The following is a 21,004-nucleotide window of genomic DNA, read 5'->3' as shown; positions in this document are numbered from 1 at the left end:
TTACCGCCTTTTTTATTTTAAGTCTAAGTCTTTATTTATGACAAATTTCCAACCTTGAGTGAGTCTTGAGTCTTGAGTCACCATGAACCCGCTCAAGGCCCGCAGCTCGGGGCTGAGAGACCCGTCGGCCTGGCCCAAATATAAGACGAAACGAATTTTAATTTTATCAGATACCAAGGTTGACAAAAATTCTTATGAAAACTTACGTATTCATGAAGAAGTCAAATAAATTCCTTTTTTTTAATTTATTTTTTGGGCAGAAAAAGGAAAGAAAAACCGCTGGCGAGAAAAAACAACCAGACAGGCAACAGAGTCTTACGGAGTCGGAGATCCGAAGTGTGGAGGGTCGTAAGAAGCTTCGAATCTCCGGCGCTGTCTTCTCTTCTCTTCTCTTCTCCCCCATCCCAAAACCCCTCAGCTCGTTTTCGACCACATCATCGTTTTCTCTTTCTTTTCGATTGAATCTAACAGATGAAGCACCAGAGTTCTATTTGGGCAGTCCTCCTACTCATATTGCTCATCGCCGGCTTTGTCAGCTCAAACGGCGACGTTTCGAGCTCGGAAAGCAGGGAGTTGCAGATTCTGGGTGATTATAACGTTTTGAACTCAGAGTGCAAGGCGTTGCAGCTTCTGGTTTTGCATCAGAAACCGAACGGCGAGGTCTTGAACTGGGAGAGCAGGGCGTTGCAGCCTCTGGGTTCCCATCAGAATCAGCTCGAAGTCTTCTCTCGCTCTCCCAGCCGAAGACTTCATTCCCATACACCGTCAGTTTCGTTTTATTTTTATTTTTTTAATTTTGATAAATTGGTAGTCAATTAAAATCTTAAATTGCATTAATTTTGATTTTGATTTGAATTTCACTTTTGTTGTTGCTGTTTTTGGGTCAATTTGAATTGGAACAGTGAGCCGACTGCATTAGTTGCTACACTGGATGGGAGAATACATTTGGTGGAGAGTAATTCGATGAGAGTACTATGGTCGCTTGCTTCAGGGCCGCCACTTTACACCTCTTATCAGGCTCAAGACAGTACTTCTGGTTCAAAAAATAGTCGCTACTTCATCGATTGTGGTGATGACTGGAACTTGTATCTGCACAGAGGGCACTTTGGTCGAGAGGTTTGTCATAAAAATGTTTTTGTCTATTTGTTGTTCCATTTTTTGCTTATAATTAAATCGGTGTGTGCTTGATGATGGTGTGTTGGTTTCGTTCCAAATCTAGTGGTATTTGTGTATTGATTGTATAGTTTTGAGAATTATCCTAGGAATCTGTTCATTTCAGTTTGTTTTAGTTAGGGGATGGTAAAGTTGGTACCTTTTGGTAATGCAATTCAAAATTTCACTGCGTAGATAGATGGAGTCCATGCAATCTGTGAGAAATAAGGGTGCTTGAATAGGTCTTGATATACACGGAGCATCGTTGCTTTTTATACATTGATCATTGATTTACATGTATTTGCAGAAACTTCCGTACACTATTGATGAATATGTCGGTAGTACACCTCACTCAGAGGATGATGGATCAATTACAGTTGGGTCTAAGAAGAACACTGTCTTTGAGGTTGATCTTTTGACAGGGGAGCTGATTCGCCCATACGCTCTACCCAATTCTCCATCCAATTTGAAGAGTAATGAAAAGCAGAGAGTTTTGCCCAATAATAATATTAGATATAATAAGGAGTTGGTCAAGCCTAGCTCGATAAACCGAAATGCTGCTCAGCAGCGACTACTTATCTCCAGGATAGATTATTCCTTGCAGTCGTTTGTTCCGTATTCAGACCAGGTCTCATGGAATATGACAGTTGGTGAAATTTGGGCTGCTTTACTTTGTCCTGATAATGAGAAGCCACTTGGTGGTGCCCCTTTGAATTCAAAAAATGTGCTTGGTTCTGAAACTGGCAGTGACATTGCACCACCATTATCATGTCAATCAAAAAAACTTATCTTCCCCCAGATAAATCATACGCTGTTAGAATTAGTTGGACCTGGAAGAAAATTAAAGGATCAAGAGACAGACACCATGGTTCAAAAGCCTGCTTCAAGTCTGATGGTTCCTTCAAAGCCTGAGGTTGACAAGAAATTTTTTGATGGATCAACAGCATTGACTCTCACTTTTTTGTTTGTCATGCTTATGGGCTTTGTTGTGTACCACTGTGCTTCTGTGGTTAAAGGGAAAGTTTGGTTGCATGATCAACGCAACAATTCTGATTCAAAAACGGCACCTTCCAAGAAGAAGAAGAGTCGTAAATCAGAAAAGATTAGTGGCATTATATCATCTCAAGATGAAGAAGCTTTAACACACACTGAAAGTGATAACAAGACACGATCGTTCCTTAATAAACTTTTTGATGGTGGTACTAATGGTCGCAGGATTGGTAAACTACTTATATCAAATAAAGAAATTTCTAAGGGTAGCAACGGTACGATTGTCCTAGAGGGAGTTTATGAAGGTCGACCTGTTGCTGTAAAACGCCTTGTATTAGCTCATCATGATGTGGCTTTTAAAGAAATTCAGAATCTTATTGCGTCTGACCGACATCCAAACATAGTACGATGGTATGGAGTCGAATATGATCAAGATTTTGTTTATATCGCTCTGGAGCGTTGTATTTGCAACTTGGATGATTTGATACAAATTTGCTCAGATTCCTCTAAAAATCCAGTAGTTGGAGAGGAAGATGCAAAACGAGTTCTGAATGGAAATGAAGTTCACTTGGAGTCAGTGAAGAATATTATGTCAGATGTTAATTTGTGGAAAACAGATGGCTTCCTGTCACCTCTATTATTGAGATTGCTGAGGTTGGTTAAAAGTTCCATTAATTTGTATGATCTTTACCAAGGGATAATAACCATCTCTTGGTGTATATGTGGTTTTCAACAGATGACAATGGTTACTGTTATCTTAGATGCTTTGTTATCAGATTTGATTTATGTATTTGATCTTCTGTTTTTATCTGTGACACAGGGATGTGGTTTCTGGGCTTGTGCATTTGCATGAATTGGGAATCATTCATCGCGACTTAAAGCCTCAAAATGTTTTGTTGATTAAGGAAAGATCCTTGTGTGCAAAGCTTTCTGATATGGGCATTAGCAAGCGCCTTATTGGGGACATGTCTTCTTTGGGTCATCATGCTACTGGAAAGTACTCTTTACTTGTCTTACAAACTTTAAGTACCCTACCTTTTATATATAACATGCAGAGTTAATGGCATCCATCATGTTGATATTGTCATCAAAACTATTATATGTTAATCTTCAAAAGCTGAATTATAAGTTATAACTGTTCATTAATTATGGACAATATTTGATCACTGGATTGCAGGCTCTGGCAGTTCTGGTTGGCAAGCGCCTGAACAGCTTCTTCATGGGCGGCAAACACGTGCAGTGGATTTGTTTAGTTTAGGTTGTGTAATATTCTTTTGCATCACTGGTGGTAGACATCCATTTGGGGATCACCTTGAACGTGACATAAATATTGTGAAGAACAAAGTTGATCTCTTCTTGGTGGAGTATATTCCTGAAGCTGTGGATCTTATATCTCGTTTGTTAAACCGTGACCCAGAGTTGAGGTAAGGATTTTAGTTTTTTCTTAATGAATAGGAAACTAGGAATAGTTTCTTAACTCTTTTGGTTACAGAAACATTCTTAATTTGTGGTCAGGCCAAAGGCATTGGAGGTGCTGCATCATCCTCTTTTCTGGAGCTCAGAGATGAGACTTTCATTTCTTCGTGACACTAGTGACAGGGTAGAACTTGAAGATAGAGAGGCTAACTCTGGTCTTTTGAAAGCCCTAGAAAGTATTGCACCCATGGCTTTGGGTGGGAAATGGGATGAAAAGATGGAACCTGCATTTCTGACTAACATTGGCCATTACAGGCGTTATAAGTTTGACAGTGTTCGAGACTTATTGCGAGTCATTCGAAACAAATCGAATCACTATAGAGAACTTCCAACCCAAATTCAGGTTTTTTCCTTTTCCTCTCTGACTAACAAAATACATGAAACTTGCTTAAGCTTTCAACATGCATGAATGAGTGAAATTAACTCTCTTCTTTTTGGGTGGCTATATCAGAAACTTGTCGGACCAGTTCCCGAAGGATTTGATTCCTACTTTGCAAGTCGGTTTCCGAGACTTCTGATTGAAGTATACAAAGTTGTGTGCACACATTGTAGAGGAGAGGAATGCTTTGAGAAGTATTTCAAAAGCAATGCAGAGGGCCTCTAATTGCTTATGATGTATGGTGAAAATTCACTGCCGTAGGTGATTTTTTTGGGCCTCAATGGTTTATATGTGTAATGTAGCTGTAAATAATAACAATGTATAGAATTCCTGTTATAATAAATCAGTCTTTATCTGGCTTCCTTGACTCCATAATTTTTTGTTTTGTTTGACAAAGACTGTTTGGTTTACGTTTGACCCCATTGGAGTCTCTTAATGAATGAAGTAATTATAATTATTTAGGCCTAATAATTCGAGTTTTTATAAAAAATAGCCAAAATTTGACTTCTATTTTCATAAAGATTAGTTTTTAAACTTTCAAATGTAGCAGAAAATTCACCTAAGTAGACATAAATGCCCTCAAACCTAAAACCCACATAAACCTAAAAACTGTTGTGTTGCAATCTGCATAAAATTGATTCAATTTCCAAAACTCTCACACCGTAAATTGAAAATTGCTATGAACCTGCTCAATGCCCGCAGCTTGGGGCTGACCTGGCCCAAATGCAAGACGCTGAGCTCGCTTAGCATGACTTGACAAGTCTGAATAATTTTATTTATTTATTTATTTATATATTTTTTATAAGGGATTTTTGTAGAAATGTCATATGAACTTATAACTAAGTTTCAATTTGTCACCTTAAAATTTTTTTTAAGAGAAATGTGACCTTAAATTTTTAAAATCTATGATTTGTCATATGACTTTAAAGTGATATATGCTGACTTAAATCTTTGATGCAACAAGAAATTCACCTTTGCTGACGAAATGTTGTCGGGAGAGATCTAATCCAGCAAATTTCCCCGGAATAGACATGTGCTGACGAATATTCATCGGGAGAGGTTTAACACACATATATAAGTTTAGTATCTTTATTCTAAAATTTCTTTTTAGTAACTAAATAATATTTTAACCTTATTTAATTACTATCACCTGTAATTATTTTTTAATTATTTATTTCTTCAGTGAATAATTGAATATTTTAATTAACTTCATAAATTGTATTACTTAATCGATGGTAACTAATTTTATTTAATCAAATATTTAAATAATAATTAAAAAATAACTACTAAATAAAGTAATTAAAAAAGGGAAATCAAGATTATGCTAATTTAAAGGGTATAGCCGCGCAGCTATACTTTTAAAATATTCTATTTATAGAATATAGCCATTCGGCTATACTGCTAGAATATTCTATTTATAGAGTACAACAGCTTAAAATTTTCTACTTTTTTTTTATTAATGAAATAATATCTTAGCCTTATTTAAATACTTTCATTAGTAATTATGTTTTAATTATTATTTCTTTAGTGAATAATTAGTATTAAATATTCTAATAAAAATCCTAGAAATTTGGTTTTGGTACCCAAATATTTTAGTATTCCAAAAATGGAATATTTTAAAAGTACAGCCGCCCGGCTATACTATATAAATACCATAATCTGAATTTCTCTTTTTTAATTACTTATGTTTTAATTATTGTTTACTTAGTGAATAATTAGTATTCACTAGAGAAATAATAGTTAGAACATAATTACTAATGAAAGTAATTAAATTAGGCTAAGGTATTATTCAATAACTGAAAAGAAGACCCAAAGATACTAAGTTTATATTTATGTTTTGAAGAAAACCTCTCCCGACGAAATTTCGTCGGCAGAGGTCTATGCCGACAAAATTTGCCGGATTAGGTTTTCCCCGACGAAATTTCGTCGGGAGAGGTTTTTTCAAAACATAAATATAAACTTAGTATCTTTAGGTCAATAATTTTTTAAAAAAAAATTCTTCCATCAAGCCCATCTTCCATCAACCAATACTCAAGTGGTTATATGCTTCCGAGGGATGGTTCTTGAAACTGATGCAGGCTGTGTTGTGAAGGATCCACGAAAGGCGCATCTGTTTTATATGCCATTTAGTTCACGGATGCTAGAGTACACTCTATATGTACGTAACTCTCACAACCGTACAAACCTACGCCAATTTTTGAAGGAATATTCTGAAAAAATTGCAGCAAAGTATCCTTACTGGAACAGAATTGGTGGAGCAGATCATTTTCTTGTTGCTTGCCATGACTGGGTATGCTCTCCGGGCATCTTTCCTTGTCCTTGATTTTGCTTGGGTGACTAATGTCTTCTTTGTTATTTTGATAAGATACAAAGAGAGTAGAATGAGATTCCAAAATGGTTTTGAGATTCATGACCTAAGCTTTCACTTTCAAATGAATCTTATCATATTGGCCCATGTGAATACCAAATCTAGGAGGTTGTTTAAACCGACCAGAGGACCATTTTCAAAAGTGGAACACCATATAGTCTGTCCATAAATGTGTGTTTGTTTGAGCCCATAATGACTGCAATTTCCTACATGTGTGTGTGTGTCTCTTTCTTTGTGCATGTATTCTTAATATGAAAGGTTGGCTTTTATAGGCTCCATATGAAACAAGGCACCATATGGAACGTTGCATCAAAGCCCTCTGCAATGATGATGTAACTGGCGGCTTTAAAATAGGAAGGGATGTGTCTCTTTGGGAAACATACGTTCATTCTGCGAGAAATCCTCTTAGAGATCTTGGAGGCAAACCCCCTTCTCAGAGGCAGATTCTTGCCTTTTATGCTGGAAATGTGCATGTCTATTTACATCCAATTCTGATAGAGCACTGGAAGGACAAAGACCCTGATATGAAGATCTTTGGTCCAATGCCTCGTGGTGTTGCAATCAAAATGAACTACATCCAGCATATGAAGAGAAGCAAATAGTGTATTTGCCCCAAGAGTTACGAGGTCAACAGCCCACGAGTGGCTATACTATTTATAAAAGAAAAAAAAATGGTATAGCCGTGCGGCTATACTATATAAATAAAAATTTCCAGACGTATAGCCGCACGGCTATAATTCATAAATAGAATTTTCGTAGAAGTATAGCCGTCCGGCGGTGCTATAGAATTTTTCAAAGGTACAGCCGCACGGCTATACTGTATAAATAAACATTTCCAGCAGTATAGCCGTCACGGCTATAATTCATAAATAGAATTTTCGTAGAAGTGTAGCCGTCCGGCGGTGCTACAGAATTTTTCAAAGGTACAGCCGCGCGGCTATACCCAAGTTAGCAGTCCAGTGACCGCATCCCACACCTGCAGAATATTGGAAAATGATAACTGACATTGAACTTGAACCTGCACAATCACTTTAGAATTAGTTAAGCCATAGATCAAACCTTAATGACCCTATCCTAGGAAGCTAGGCGGGTCTAGGCGGAGCTAGCGGAGCTAGGCGGGTCTGGCCGGAGCAAGGAGGGTCTGGCCGGCGCTAGGCGGGTCTAGGAGGCGCTAGGCGGGTCTGGGCTGCGCTAGGCGGGTCTAGGCGGCGCTAGGTGAGTCTAGGCGGTGCTAGGCGGCGCTAGGCGGGTCTAGGTGCCAGGGTGGGTCTGTCGTATTTTTTCTAGGTACGTGTGCCATTTTCTTCGTTGAAGCCGATATTTCGAGCAAGAACTGTATCAGATGCACCACCTTTTGAACCCAGCAATATTGCGTCATTGCAGGCACAGTTCTGCAGCCACTATCTTTGAGTTTATTCTTTCACTTCATTTTCTTCTATGTTTATTGATGGGATTCAAAATTATAGCAGCTCATGTTTAGCAAGTTTGAATTTGATGGCATTTAAGCTCCCATTATCAAGCATACGAGAATGTCTAAAAGAGTCCTATTACTCCCAGGTTTCACATTCCTTTCATTTTGTTGGATTATCTTCTTATGACTAAACATAATTGATCTGCTAGGTGCACTTTCTGTTTTAGTCTTTAAAGAATCTCTTTGCTTGTGTTCCGTGTAGGTTCGTACACGTAGGTTCTGCAGGAATTACCCGACCTGACAGGTCCGGACTTGATCTAAGTAAACAGCCTCCTGCTGTTCGTTTAAACAAGGAATTGGATTTTATCCCGACATTCAAGTTGAAGGTTTCATACTAATTCAGTGCAAGCTGTTTGATATTTTTATATATAATCAGTGTATCAAAATAGAACTTCTTAGCTCTTTTCTGTTCTTTTTCTTTTTCTGGGTCAGATTTAGCTCTTTCGATTTTGTACATTGATAAGTTTTGGAGCAGGGGGAGGATTTAATACGGGAAAGTGAAATACCATGTACAATTGTGAGGCCTTGTGCATTAACTGAGGAGCCTGCCGGAGCAAATCTCATTTTTGACCAAGGAGACAATATAACGGTATATAATCAAATAGCAGATCACTATTCTCTCTTTGTTGTATGCCTGTGATGACATGTATTGCTCTTTCTTTCCCTTATAATAGTAATAATATCTGAATGTTATGATTTATAGTATTTATATATATGCAGGGTAAGACATCAAGAGAGGAGGTTGCTCAGATTTGTGTTGCTGCGTTGGAAAGCCCCTATGCATCTGGCAAGACATTTGAGGTCACAGCCCGACTTATGTCCCTTAATTGTGTGCTGTGTGCTGTGTGCTGTTGTGTGACTCAAGTTCAGCCCCGGAAACATCTTAATTCTCGACCCGATTAGGTAATATTCTATTTAATTGGGTAATCCCCAATTAAATTGAATAATTCCCAATTAGGTCAAATAATCCCCAAATAGAAGGAATTATTGGACCCAGGGTTTTGATTTAATTAGGTTCCCACACATGCTACACCTTGTAGATGGATAAAGAGCAATGTTGTAGAAAAACCTTGTATTGGCATGATCATCTAATGCTGTACACAAGCTCTGGAAATGGCAAAGAAACGAACGAAACACGAGTAAGGTATTAGATTTCCTAACGGAGATGGTTGCATTTTGTAACTTCTTATGTATCCTTAAGCTTGCCATTTACTAAAATGTTTGTTTCTTGTAGGCCACAGATAGTACTGTACCACAATTGTGGCAACCTGCAAGTTGAATATGGATGACCAATGATATAAGCGATACAAACCCGAAGATGCTGTTCGATGCTTTGCACTTTCAAAGAAGGACTCATATGTTATGTCTGCTTCAGGGGGGAAAATATCCCTTTTCAATATGATGACATTTAAGGTAGGTTGTTTCCTCTGAACATCTCTCTCATTCGACATATCTAGCGTACTGGTTGATTAATTTAAGATAAGATACGGAATACGCATCGTCTATGAAACTTTTGAAGTGCCATGCATAAGACAATCTAAAAAGACAATGGTGCTTCTGTACCATCCTTCAAAATGCTTACTCCACCATCTACTTGGCACACACCTATTGAAAATTAGGAAAGAAAAAAAAAAGAATCAGATTTTTCAATCTACCCACCAATATTTCTTCCATCCAAATTTACAACGTTAGGGTTGATGAGGTCTCTGTTCACTGAACTTAAATTTGTCAGTTTGTGATGATTTCTGGAATATGGGATGCTTACAATCAAAAAAGCATAACAGGCCTTGCCTTTTCTCATGTTCTTAATGTGCTTGTATCGTCGGGCTCTGATTCCCAGGTATGAATGTGCAAGTCTATATCTATGCATGTCACTGTGCCTTTAAGGCTATAAGCAATGAACTAGTAACTAACAGAAGTAACTTATCACAAGTAGCCAAGCCAAAACGGATCAATGTAGTATTCAGATAGTTTATAGTTCAACTTTCGTAGGAAAGGAAACTGATTCCCTGGTTGCATTTGACGATTCACATTGAAATCATTTCATTTATCCGTAAGTGGAGAATGCTTTTCTAAAATGCATTTCTCTAGAATTGTGGTTTACTTTGTCACTTAGGTGTTGCTTGCCTCAGGCCTTTAACCAATATAGTCTTTCTGTTTCTGTCCTTGAACTTCATGCAAGAGAAGCTTCAATAGTTTGACAAGGTGTTGGTACTAATCACACATTTATAAATTGCCTACGTGATTGTAGAAATGTGATGGGGGAGACGAGGATGATGGTGGTAAGACTGCTACTATAGGTGATTAGCCCAAGCAATGAGCACAAAAGGCTGGTGGTACTGGTGAGCAAGTTAAATTTCTGAAAATATTTTTTCTATTTTTTCATTTTTTTTAATCCTACCCCAATTTCCAATTAAATGAGGAGTTACCTATTTAAGTTAGGAATTGATTTGATACCTACCCCAATTAGGGATTTGATTTACCCTAATGAATCAAATCCCTAATTAATCAAATCAATTCCAAATCGGGGAGGAATAATTCCTTTCCATCTACGGAATTATTCCTCTGAAACCCTAGCCTCCGAGACTACTATAAAAGCATAGCCACACACAATGGTTGAGGTACGCCTAAATTCCTACTAAAACTCTGCATAAATTATTTCTCAAAAACCCTAGCCACCTCCTCTCTTTCTCTCTCTCACACAAGGCTTCGACCACCACACACGGCTCCGGCCACCCGATTTTCCTTGAATTACCCTACCTAACTTAGGCATCGGAGAGCCTTTGGCCAACACCCCCCGGGTGTGGTCCTTTTACTCCGATCTGTTTTGCAGGGAGAAAGAGAGGCGGAGAAGATGAAGGAATCTTGGGCGAATATTCTCGTGGGGAAATTTGCTCCCACAGCATGCATGACGCACAAAGAAAAGAAAACAGAACAAAACATAAAATATATGAACCTAAAAATTTACAGATAAATAATCCTGACTCGTGTATCTCAATTTAACACGAGCAGAAAAAAAAGTTATACAGGATGTTCTCAGTGTTAGAATGATCAAGCACGTTATATAAGTATGATCAAGCACGTTATAAAGTATAAGACCATAAATAAGGTTTGCATAGCCCATCTTAGTGAATAATTAGTATTTAAATATATTTTATTTTTATTCAATAATATGTGAGTCTTTTGTGAATAATACATGAATTTTGTGTGTATTATTGAAAATTTTGTAGGAATTAGGTACCAAGCTAATATAATAGCTCCACTGCACTAGATGGTTGGACCTGTTAAGGAACTGTGTTCAATTTTGTTATCATATCTGTCTAGTCTATTCTTGTATATTCCTATTGCTGGTATGTCATGCTATATACTTTAGGAATGGGGAGCACACATTGCTTTGCTCATTTGTCTATATGCTTATTCCGGGTAAAGAAAATTATTTTTCCCTTTGGACTTTGTTCTTCTCCCCTATTCAACCCACATTTAGCGTTGTGGCGCCTATAGTTGTTAGCAATCACGGCCCCTTATACTTTGTTGGAACAAAGAAATTCTTTTCGAAGATGGGTCTAGCTTGCCATATTGCAAAAATTCACAGTGAGGTAATGAGTCATTACTCTGTGATCATTGCTGACTGAGTTTTGTGAAATTTGTCTTCCCTTTTCATATGTTTTCTTGGATGAAGGCATCTGTTGAGCACAATGCATGGGAACTCAAGCAATACATTGATTGAAATACATGAACTTGAGTCTCACATTGGAAAAGATGAGAAAACATATACTCCTTAGTAGGCTTATGGTTAGGGTTCAACGCTCAAGAAAGGTTTCGGTACAAGTTCGGAAGGTAGGATTTTTGGTTCAAGACTTGGATTTACCCAAACTAATTTTGTATAAGATTTTTTTTGAAAGTTCACAAAATAATTTAAAATAATTAATTACTATTTATTAATTAATTTATGAAATGAGTAAAACATTTAAATATTCACTAGAGAAATAATAATTAAAACATAATTATTAATGAAAGTAATTAAAAAAGGCTAAAATATTACTTAATTACATATATTAAATTAAAGAAATTGGCAAAAAAAAGAAAAAAAGAGTGAGGAAACGAATTTTATATGTTTAAAATTCAAATTTTTAATTTTTTTTATACAAAAAAGCAAAAAAAACCTCTGCCGACGAAATTGCGTCGGCACAGTTCTTTGCCGGCGAAATTTGCAGGATTAGACCTCTCCCGACGAAACCTATCTCTGCCGAAGAACTTTCGTGGGGAGAGATCTAATCGAACAAATTTGGCCGGGATATACTTGTGCTGACGAATAGTCGTCAGGAGAGGTTTAAAAAATCAGCCTACGCAGCCTGGGCGGGTCAGGGCGGCGCTAGGCGGGTCTGGGCTGCGCTAGGCGGGTCTGGGCGGCGCTAGGCGGCGCTGGGTAGGTCTGGGTGCCAGGGCTGGTCTGGTTCGTTAGGGTTTAGGGTCTGGGTGCCAGGGTGGGCCTGTCGCATTTTTTCCAGGTACGTGTGCCATTTTCTTCGTTGAAGCCGATATATCGAGCAAGAATATCAGATGCACCACCTTTTGACCCCAGCAATATTATGTCATTGCAGGCACACTTCTGCAGCCACTTTCTTTTTAGTCTATTCTTTCACTTCATTTTCTTCAATGTTTATTGATGGGATTCAAAATTAAGGCAGCTCATCTTTAGCAAGTTTAAACTTCCTTGGAAATGGGGTCTGCAGATTTTTGTTCCTTCTCTTCTTCCCTCTATAAATAAAATTGGCTTTGCTTCTGCTGAGACACAGACAGATTGTCCTCCTTCGATTTTAAGTTGCTATCTGATATCTTTATTACGTTTTGTTTTGATGATGAGTTACTTAAGTTCAGTGTGTTGAAAGAGTGGGGTTGATTTGCTGTGTTTTTCTCATCATATGATTGATTTACTCATCTGGGTTCTTATTGTTATATACTGATTGTGTCAACGTTTCGTCGTTTTAAGTTGTCTAATAGTATCACCTTAATAGTTTTGTTGCATAATTCAGGATTCGAAGAATTAATGGGTGATGTCTATATTGAAAATGAAATATCTGAAATGCCTCTCGCAGTGAGTACTTTTCAACTTTACGATTGTGCATTATTGCAAATTACCTCTACTTTTTCTGTATGTTTGTTGTATCTCTTCTCTATTGTAACTTTCTTATTCTTTATCAAGATTGGCTAAGAAATTATAATTAGCTTATCGATTTTCTTATTTCTTTTTTATGTTATCCCACATAAGGAACAAGATTATGGGGGTTTGAAGTTTCAATTTGGCATCTTTAGCTTTGTCAGTTTGATTCAGACCTTGTGCTTAAAGATCTAATATAGGTCCTTGTATCAGGCCTATAATGATACTGTGTGGAACACGAAGTCTTCTTTTTGATAGTCCGGGATTCTACTCATCAATGGATGACATTTTCACCCGTCTATTGACTGGCTAGTTTATAAGTCGTCGATTTATTCAATTTATAGGTGAGTTCTTTCTACTATTCTTAAAATGCTACGGATGCATCTTGTTATATAGGGTCAATCGTTGGAATTTCAGTCTTCTTATTATGTGTAGCAGCTGCTTGGTGGGGTTTCAAAAGGAAAAGACATGGTTGACTTCCATAAATTTATGGCTATATAGTTTTATACATAGGATGAAAGTTTACATCCTAAAATGCTAATGTATAAGCTTCTTCATTATGGCTCTATATGGTATTAGGAGTTGTTGCAGAAGCAAAAGACACCATTGGGACATCAGTGGAGTCAACAAAACGACAGTTTACATACTCTGAGATCATTAAGATCACGAACAACTTCAAGCGGATTCTTGGAAAAGGTGGATTTGGAAATGTTTATCATGGCTACATCGACGATACTCAACTAGCTATCAAGATGCTTTCGCCATCCTCAGTTCAAGGATTTCAACAATTTCTTGCGGAGGCATGTTTGTCTAAATAAACTAATACAATATTATTGGGTTTGAGCTCAAATCATTTGTTAGAAACTAAGATGTTCTTGTCTGTTCGATTACAGGTCCATCTTCTTGTGAGAGTTCATCACAAAAATTTGACAAGCTTGCCTGGTTGGATATTGCAATGATAAGACTGGGGTAGGGCTAGTCTACGAGTACATGTCCAGTGGAAATTTGCGTGTACATCTTTTTTCAGGTTTGCCTGCACTTGAATTACAGAATTACATGTTCAGTAGCAAAATTTCACTATTTCTCATAGTACTTCTAAACTTGGGCTCTTTATTTGTTATGGATGCAGGTAGCAGCTCAAATATCTTGACTTGGAAAGACAGACTTCAAATAGCAATAGACGCTGCACAAGGTCTGAAACTAAAAGATTTGTAACAATATTTTTGTTAGCTAGCATCTCCTATTAATTTCTTTTCTTTTCTTTTAATTCAATATTTGGGATGTGGTATCTCAACTTGAAATGCAGGATTGGAGTATCTGCACTATGGCTGTTAGCCACCAATAATCCACAGGGATGTAAAATTAACAAATATTTTGCTGAATGAAAATTTCCAAGCCAAGCTATCTGATTTTGGACTATCCAGAACTTTCCCCTCTAATGATGACACTCATGTATCGACTGTCGTTGCTAGCACTCCCGGCTACCTTGACCCTGAGTAAGTAATTTTTTGTTTTGTTTTTGTTTTTAGTTTATCCATCCCTTAATTGGAGCATTCAAATCAAATATTAGAAACTAAAAAATGTGATGTTTGATTTGCAAATGGTTGTAACTTGTACTTGAAGGTACAACCTATCAAACAGGTTGAACGAGAAAAGTGATGTTTAATTTATAGCTTCGGGGTTGTGCTGTTGGAGATTATCTCCTGTCGACCTGTTTACTCATCAAGGGAACATGAAAGAATTCACATCAGTCGGTGGGTGAGCTCCATGCTTGCAGAAGGAGACATTTACGGCATCGTTGATCCGAGGTTGGAGAGACACTTGAACACGAACGCTGTATGGAAGGCTGTGGAGATAGCAATGGCATGTGTATCTCCAAATGCTATAAAAAGGCCAACCATGAGTCAAGTGGTGGTGGAACTAAAGGAGAGTTTGGCAACAGAGATTGCTGGAACAAAGCAGAGCCATGAAACTGAGTTAACAAACTCCCATTGTTCGATATCTATGCTAAATCCCTCGGTTAGGTAGTTGAACTATTGCTTGGCTAGATCAAATAATGGGAGTTGGGATGTATTCGTTTCCTCCATTTTCTTTTTAGATCAATTCTTTTTAAAATATGCATATGCCATTGGCATTAAGTTAAGAGTAATGCTATTTAGACACACAACATTGACCGCCTTAACTGACCACCTTATGTGGCAACTGATGTGTTATGTTATGTCAATTAATGAATGTCGCCATGTCAATTAAAAAACCCTAGCATTCCTAGTGAGTGGCCTCATGGCAACATTCATTAATTGACATGGCATGACACATTAGTTGCCACATAAGGTGGTCAGTTAAGGTGGTCAATATTGTGTGTCCAAATAGCATTACTCTTAAGTTAATGATCCTTTTGTTAAACTTAATTAATGTGCTATTTGTTGTATTAGTATTAATATTAATATGTAATCACTAATTGTATTAAACTTAATGTGATAGATATGCTCTATTAAATTAAAGTTGGTGAGAGAGGCGTGTATTAATATGAAAATATACATTTGACTTTTTAAGAATTTCCATGGTTAGGAGGACAACTGGAGGGAAGAAGCCAAGAATGTGACATGTTTTTCCACAGAAGGAAGGGTTTGAACGAGCTGATTTAAATAGTGCTTAATTTTCTTTTTAAGAAAAATCAGACAGAGAGAATGTAAAGAGAACTTTATCTGACAGTTACAAGCTAAATGTGGTTAAGAAAGGACCAACATTTATGTCTTGCTTAAATCTGTGTCTTGCTTCTCCAAGTTTAATGATGTCGCGTACAGTCAAACAATTTCTCTTCACACTGCACCTTGGTCTTAGTCTTCTGCTCCTAGTTCATGCCCAGGATGATCAATCAGGTAGGAATATTTTGAAGGAAATAATGTTATCTATAACATATACATAGCTAATGAAAGCTTCTCTGTCTTTTTGTATGTGTGTGTCTATCTCAGAATTCATTAGCATAGATTGTGGCCTGCAGAAACGACAACAAAAATTCGCTACATTTCAGATGCAAGCTTCATAGACACCGGTGAAAGTAAATCCGTGTTGAATGAGTTTAGAGCTATCAACAACCCTACTGGTCTCTAAGGAGCTTCCCTGAAGGAACCAGGAACTGCTACAACATAAACGTCACAAGTGGCATCAAATATTTGATCAGAGCAAGTTTTGTTTATGGGAATTATGATGGCCAAGAAAAAGCACCTGAGTTTGAACTCCATCTTGGAGCTAACTTATGGGAGTCAATACGTTTTGAGAATGCCTCCATAGCAGCAGCACAAAAGAGCTTATACATGTCCCACTGCGAAGCTACAAACATGTCTGTCTTGTGAACACAGGCTCCGGCGTTCCATTTATATCAGCAATAGAACTCAGGCCTTTACTTAATGCATCTTATCCAACACAAGTGGGGTCGTTGGCGCTTGAGATGCGATTTGATACTGGTCAAGTACCAACTGATTTTGAAGGATACAGGTGAGTGCCTAATCTCCTAGGAGTTAGATGATGAACATATACCTGGTCAACTTCTAATTGCTAATGAGACTGATGAAATATCGAAATCTATTTAGGTATCCATTCGATGTTCAAGATCGCTTCTGGTATGCCTATGACCGTGATGATTGGACACAATTAAGTACATCACAGACCATTGACTCTGGATTTAGCAATGATTACCAACCACCTCCTATTGTGATGCATACTGCCGCAACGCCAAGACGTGCGAATGCTTCCTTGGTTTTCTTCTGGCTGCCTGCTGATGACAAGGCATCATACTATGTATACATGCACTTCGCAGAAGTTGAAAAGCCACGAGCAAACCAATCCAGATTAAAAAGAACTGGCAAGGAGATCCATGTGCCCCTCAAGCTTACTTGTGGGAAGGTGTAAAGTGTAGCTATCCTCAAAATGAGTTCCCAAGAATTATATCCTTGTAAGTATGCCTTCAAAAGAAGTTACCGAAATTTTCATTCCCATTCCACTTATGTGTAGTAAATTTAAATTTATGGAACATGCAATCTGTAGGGACTTGTCCTCGAGCGGATTAACAGGGGAGATAGCTCCTTCTATATCCAACCTTACAGTGATTCAGACATTGTGAGTATATATGTCTTCCTGTGAATAAGTTACCAGAAGGCAGACAGCACATTATCAGAATTTGATTTAAATAAGTTGAGCTGTTCATTTCAGGGATTTATCAAACAACAACTTGACAGGACCAATTCCTGACTTTTTGTCTCAATTGCCAGACTTAAATGTCATGTAAGTCATTTGGTTACCTGTATCTGGGGAGGAAAAAACTATGAATCTTTTGTTACGAACAAAGTATGGTGAAAGATTTGTGATTAATTTACCTTTGCAGAAACTTGGAGAAAAACAAGCTCACAGGCTCAGTTCCAGTAGGACTGATTGAAAGAAGGAAGAATGGTTTTCTATCACTAAGGTCTGCTATGTGAAGCCCATATAACCTTCAAATTTTGTACTTAACTCCAACTCACCACAACACTGTGTTAGAAGTTTGATCCACACAGATACTAGTTTTCTATTTCTGTTTTCCTATTTCGTTTTTAATGACAATATTAAACGATGAGGTGTTTCCCTACAAACTAGTTTTGAGAATTATAACATATGCTACAGAGGAATTTATATTCTTTGGTATAACAGATCAAAATCTAACTATTGTTGCTATCAACCATTTTTATGTCAGTTTGTGTGCAAATCCAAATCTATCCGGAAATGTTTCTTGCAAAAAGAAGCGCAATTTTGTTATTCCGGTAGTTGCGTCAGTCGCTGGAATCTCCATCCTCTTATTATCTGTAGCAGCTCTCTGTTGGGGCATTAAACGGACAAGACAACCTGGTAAGACTTCCAAATATCTGTCAAAGTTCCCTTTTTTCTTTCTCTTATGGCCTTAAAAATGAAGAATTACGACTTGACATCAGATATCCAAGTGCATTTCTTAAAATAATAATAACATTCTTCATAAATATATGCACATTAAACTTGTGATGAAATCTTAGGAGCTGTCACAGATGCACATCCTATCACAGATGCACTATCTGATTTTGGCCTATCCAGAAATTTCCCTGTAGAGGATGGGACTCATATTGACAGGTGTTGCTGGCACTCCCGGGTACCTTGCGCCCGAGTAAGTTTTTTGTTTTCAGTCTGGGTAATGACATATCAAATCTAATCCCAACGCATTTTAAATTCTAACTAATATTATAATTTGGTACTGGTGCCCTCTAGTACTATTGTTTTATATACCCATCATCCTTAATATTCAAAATATTAGTAATGTCACTGAAGCAAATTAAAGATAAAGCAAGGACATGAATGAAGAAAGAAACCATATGTACATGGACATTTTAGCCAAATTTTTGCAGAAGATATGACTTGATGAGTTGCATGGTTGCTTGAAGGTACAATATGTCAAACAGGCTAAATGAGAAAAGTGACGTTTACAGCTTTGGGGTTGTACTGTTGGAGATTATCGCGGGTCGACGACCTGCTTTTATAAACACACATGAGAGAATTCACATAAGTAAACGGGTTGGTTTGTTGCTTCCAAAAGGAGACATTTACAGCATTGTTGATCCAAGGTTAGAGAGAAGTTTCAATGTTAGCTCTGTCTGGAAAGCTGTGGAATTAGCAATGGCATGTGTATCTAAACACCCCATCAACAGGCCATCCATGAGCCAGGTATTGGTTTAACTAAAGGAGTGTTTGGCAACCGAACTGGCTCCAACAAAGCAGAGCGGCAATCACACTGAAATAGGAAATTCCATTGAGATGATGTCTCAGAATTCAATCGCTATGCAACGTCCCTCAGTTGGGTAGTAGTACGTACTAAAATATTTTTGAGAAGGGGCCAAGGCCTGGGTGCCACGTGTCGAATGAGTAAAGCCGAACGGCTACACTATTTATGAAAAAAAAAAGTGGGAAAATGAGTATAGCCGGCGGCTATACTATTTCTTAAAAAATTCAAAAAAGAATCTAGTACAGCCGGGCGGCTATACTATATATGCATGTACACAGACCCGTCCAGCGCTTTCTATACTATTTTTAAAAGCAACTAAGGTGATTTTTTTTTTAAGTATATATCATTTTTATTCAATAACATGTGAGAATTATGTGTTCAATGGTTAATATATATATATATATATATATTTAAATTAATAAAAAGGTTAGCATTGGGCTTTGGGGCTCTTGGGCTCTGTGATTTAAATTAAACCCGATTAGTTAATTAATTTAATTTAATTATTCAATCCGATTAGTTAATTAATTTAATTTAATTATTCAATTTGTTGTTTAAAACGTAATCACTAATTAAAGTAATTAAAAATGACTAACATATTACTTAATTACATATATTAAATTAAGGAGGTAGGCCAAAAAACAAAAGTTAAGAAACTAATATTATCTTTTCTAATTTTTTTTTTTGACAAAAAAAATCCCAGATTTAATTTTCATTTTAGAAAGTATAGCCGTCCGGCTATAATATATATATTTATGTAAAGGGAAGCGGCCAAGGCCTGGGTGCCACGTGTCGAATGAGTAAAGCCGAACGGCTACACTATTTTTGAGAAAAAAAAGTGGGAAAATGAGTATAGCCGTTATAAAAATTATATTAAAATATTGTATAGTGGCCGATTAATATTTACTTTGGATATGTTTAAACTAGCAAATTAATATTTATAAAGTACAAGCTAATGCAACGTGGAGGGTCCTTCTTTCTTTTATTTATTTATTAAATACTATATTTACATAGTATAGCCGTGCAGCTGTACTATATTTTTCTTTTTGAAAAATAGTCTAGCCGGGCGGCTAGACTTTTTAGGGACACGTGGCGCCTAATCGCTGGAGGCTCCTTTTTTTTAAAACGGTACAGCCGCACGGCTATACCCTGTGCGTTTTAATATATATTCTTTTTAAGTAGACACGTGGCGCCTGTCATAGTATAGCCGCACGGCTATACTCAGTTTTTAAATTTTTTTTTTGTTTTTAAAAAAATAAAAAATAAAATTTTCATGAAAAGGTAGGCTACACCCTTTAAGTAGCATAGTATGTATTTCACTTTTTTAATTACTTTGATTAGTAATTAACTTAGTGAATATTTAAAAAGAGAAATTGAATTACTATTCATTAAGTAATATAATTCATGATGTTAATTAAAATATTTAATCATAATCAGTCATTAAATAAATAATAATTAAAATATAATTTCTAATTCAACTCATTAAATCTCCAATGCCCATTATATAGTTACTAAAAATAAAATTTTTAAAAATTAATTAACCTAAACATCCTAAGTTTATATTTATTTTTCAAAAAAAGACCTCTCGAGACGAAATTTCGTCGGCAAAGATATTTTCGTCGGGGAAAATCTAATCCGGCAAATTTTGTCGGCATAGATCTTTGCCGACGAAATGTCGTCGGGAGAAGTGTTCATGTTGTTTTTTTTTTTTTCAACAGTATAAATTTTAAAAATATAAAATTAGTTTCTTTACTTTTTCTTTTGGCCAACTTCCTCCATTTAATATATGTAATTAAGTAATATCTTATCCTTTTTTAATTACTTTAATTAGTCGTAATATATATGTGTGTGTGTGTACGTACGTACGTACGTAGTTTCCAATAATACATTCGTGTTCTATACGCGTCTCTTTTTTAAAAAAAGCAAACGTACAATAGTCGTATTGTACATGTTTGTACGTATTTTTAATGCTTAATACACATACTTTTTACAAAATTTTCATTAAGACACACAAAGTTCACGTATTATACAAATAATTCTCACATATTATTGAATAAGAATAATGTAAGTTATAAAAATTATATTAAAATATTGTATAGTGGCCTATTAATATCTACTTTGGATATGTTTAAACTAGCAAATTCATATCCATAAAGTACAAGCTAAAGCTTTCTTTTATTTATTTATTAAATACTATATTTACATAGTATAGCCGTGCGGCGGTACTATATTTT

The 21,004-nt window shown here is 36.6% G+C and overlaps 1 protein-coding gene, 1 long non-coding RNA gene and 1 pseudogene across 2 annotated transcripts; all 3 read left to right on the top strand.

Annotated features, from left to right (window-relative positions):
- LOC18769722 (serine/threonine-protein kinase/endoribonuclease IRE1a) lies at positions 231–4,369 on the top strand. The gene is made up of 7 exons (XM_020568452.1): positions 231–764; positions 903–1,116; positions 1,460–2,796; positions 2,963–3,135; positions 3,320–3,566; positions 3,658–3,961; positions 4,070–4,369. The coding sequence occupies exons 1-7, from the start codon at positions 472–474 to the stop codon at positions 4,220–4,222; spliced, it is 2,721 nt and encodes a 906-aa protein (XP_020424041.1). The 5' UTR covers positions 231–471; the 3' UTR covers positions 4,223–4,369.
- On the top strand, positions 12,132–13,789 carry LOC109950140. The gene is made up of 4 exons (XR_002272439.1): positions 12,132–12,344; positions 12,438–12,931; positions 13,208–13,338; positions 13,574–13,789. It is a non-coding gene; the product is annotated as an uncharacterized LOC109950140 (long non-coding RNA).
- Positions 13,892–19,119, top strand: LOC18771196 (annotated as a pseudogene).

This window comes from Prunus persica, chromosome G7 (genome assembly GCF_000346465.2).
Source record: "Prunus persica cultivar Lovell chromosome G7, Prunus_persica_NCBIv2, whole genome shotgun sequence".
Taxonomy (NCBI): domain Eukaryota; kingdom Viridiplantae; phylum Streptophyta; class Magnoliopsida; order Rosales; family Rosaceae; genus Prunus; species Prunus persica.
This window is presented reverse-complemented; position numbering and strand designations above follow the sequence as displayed.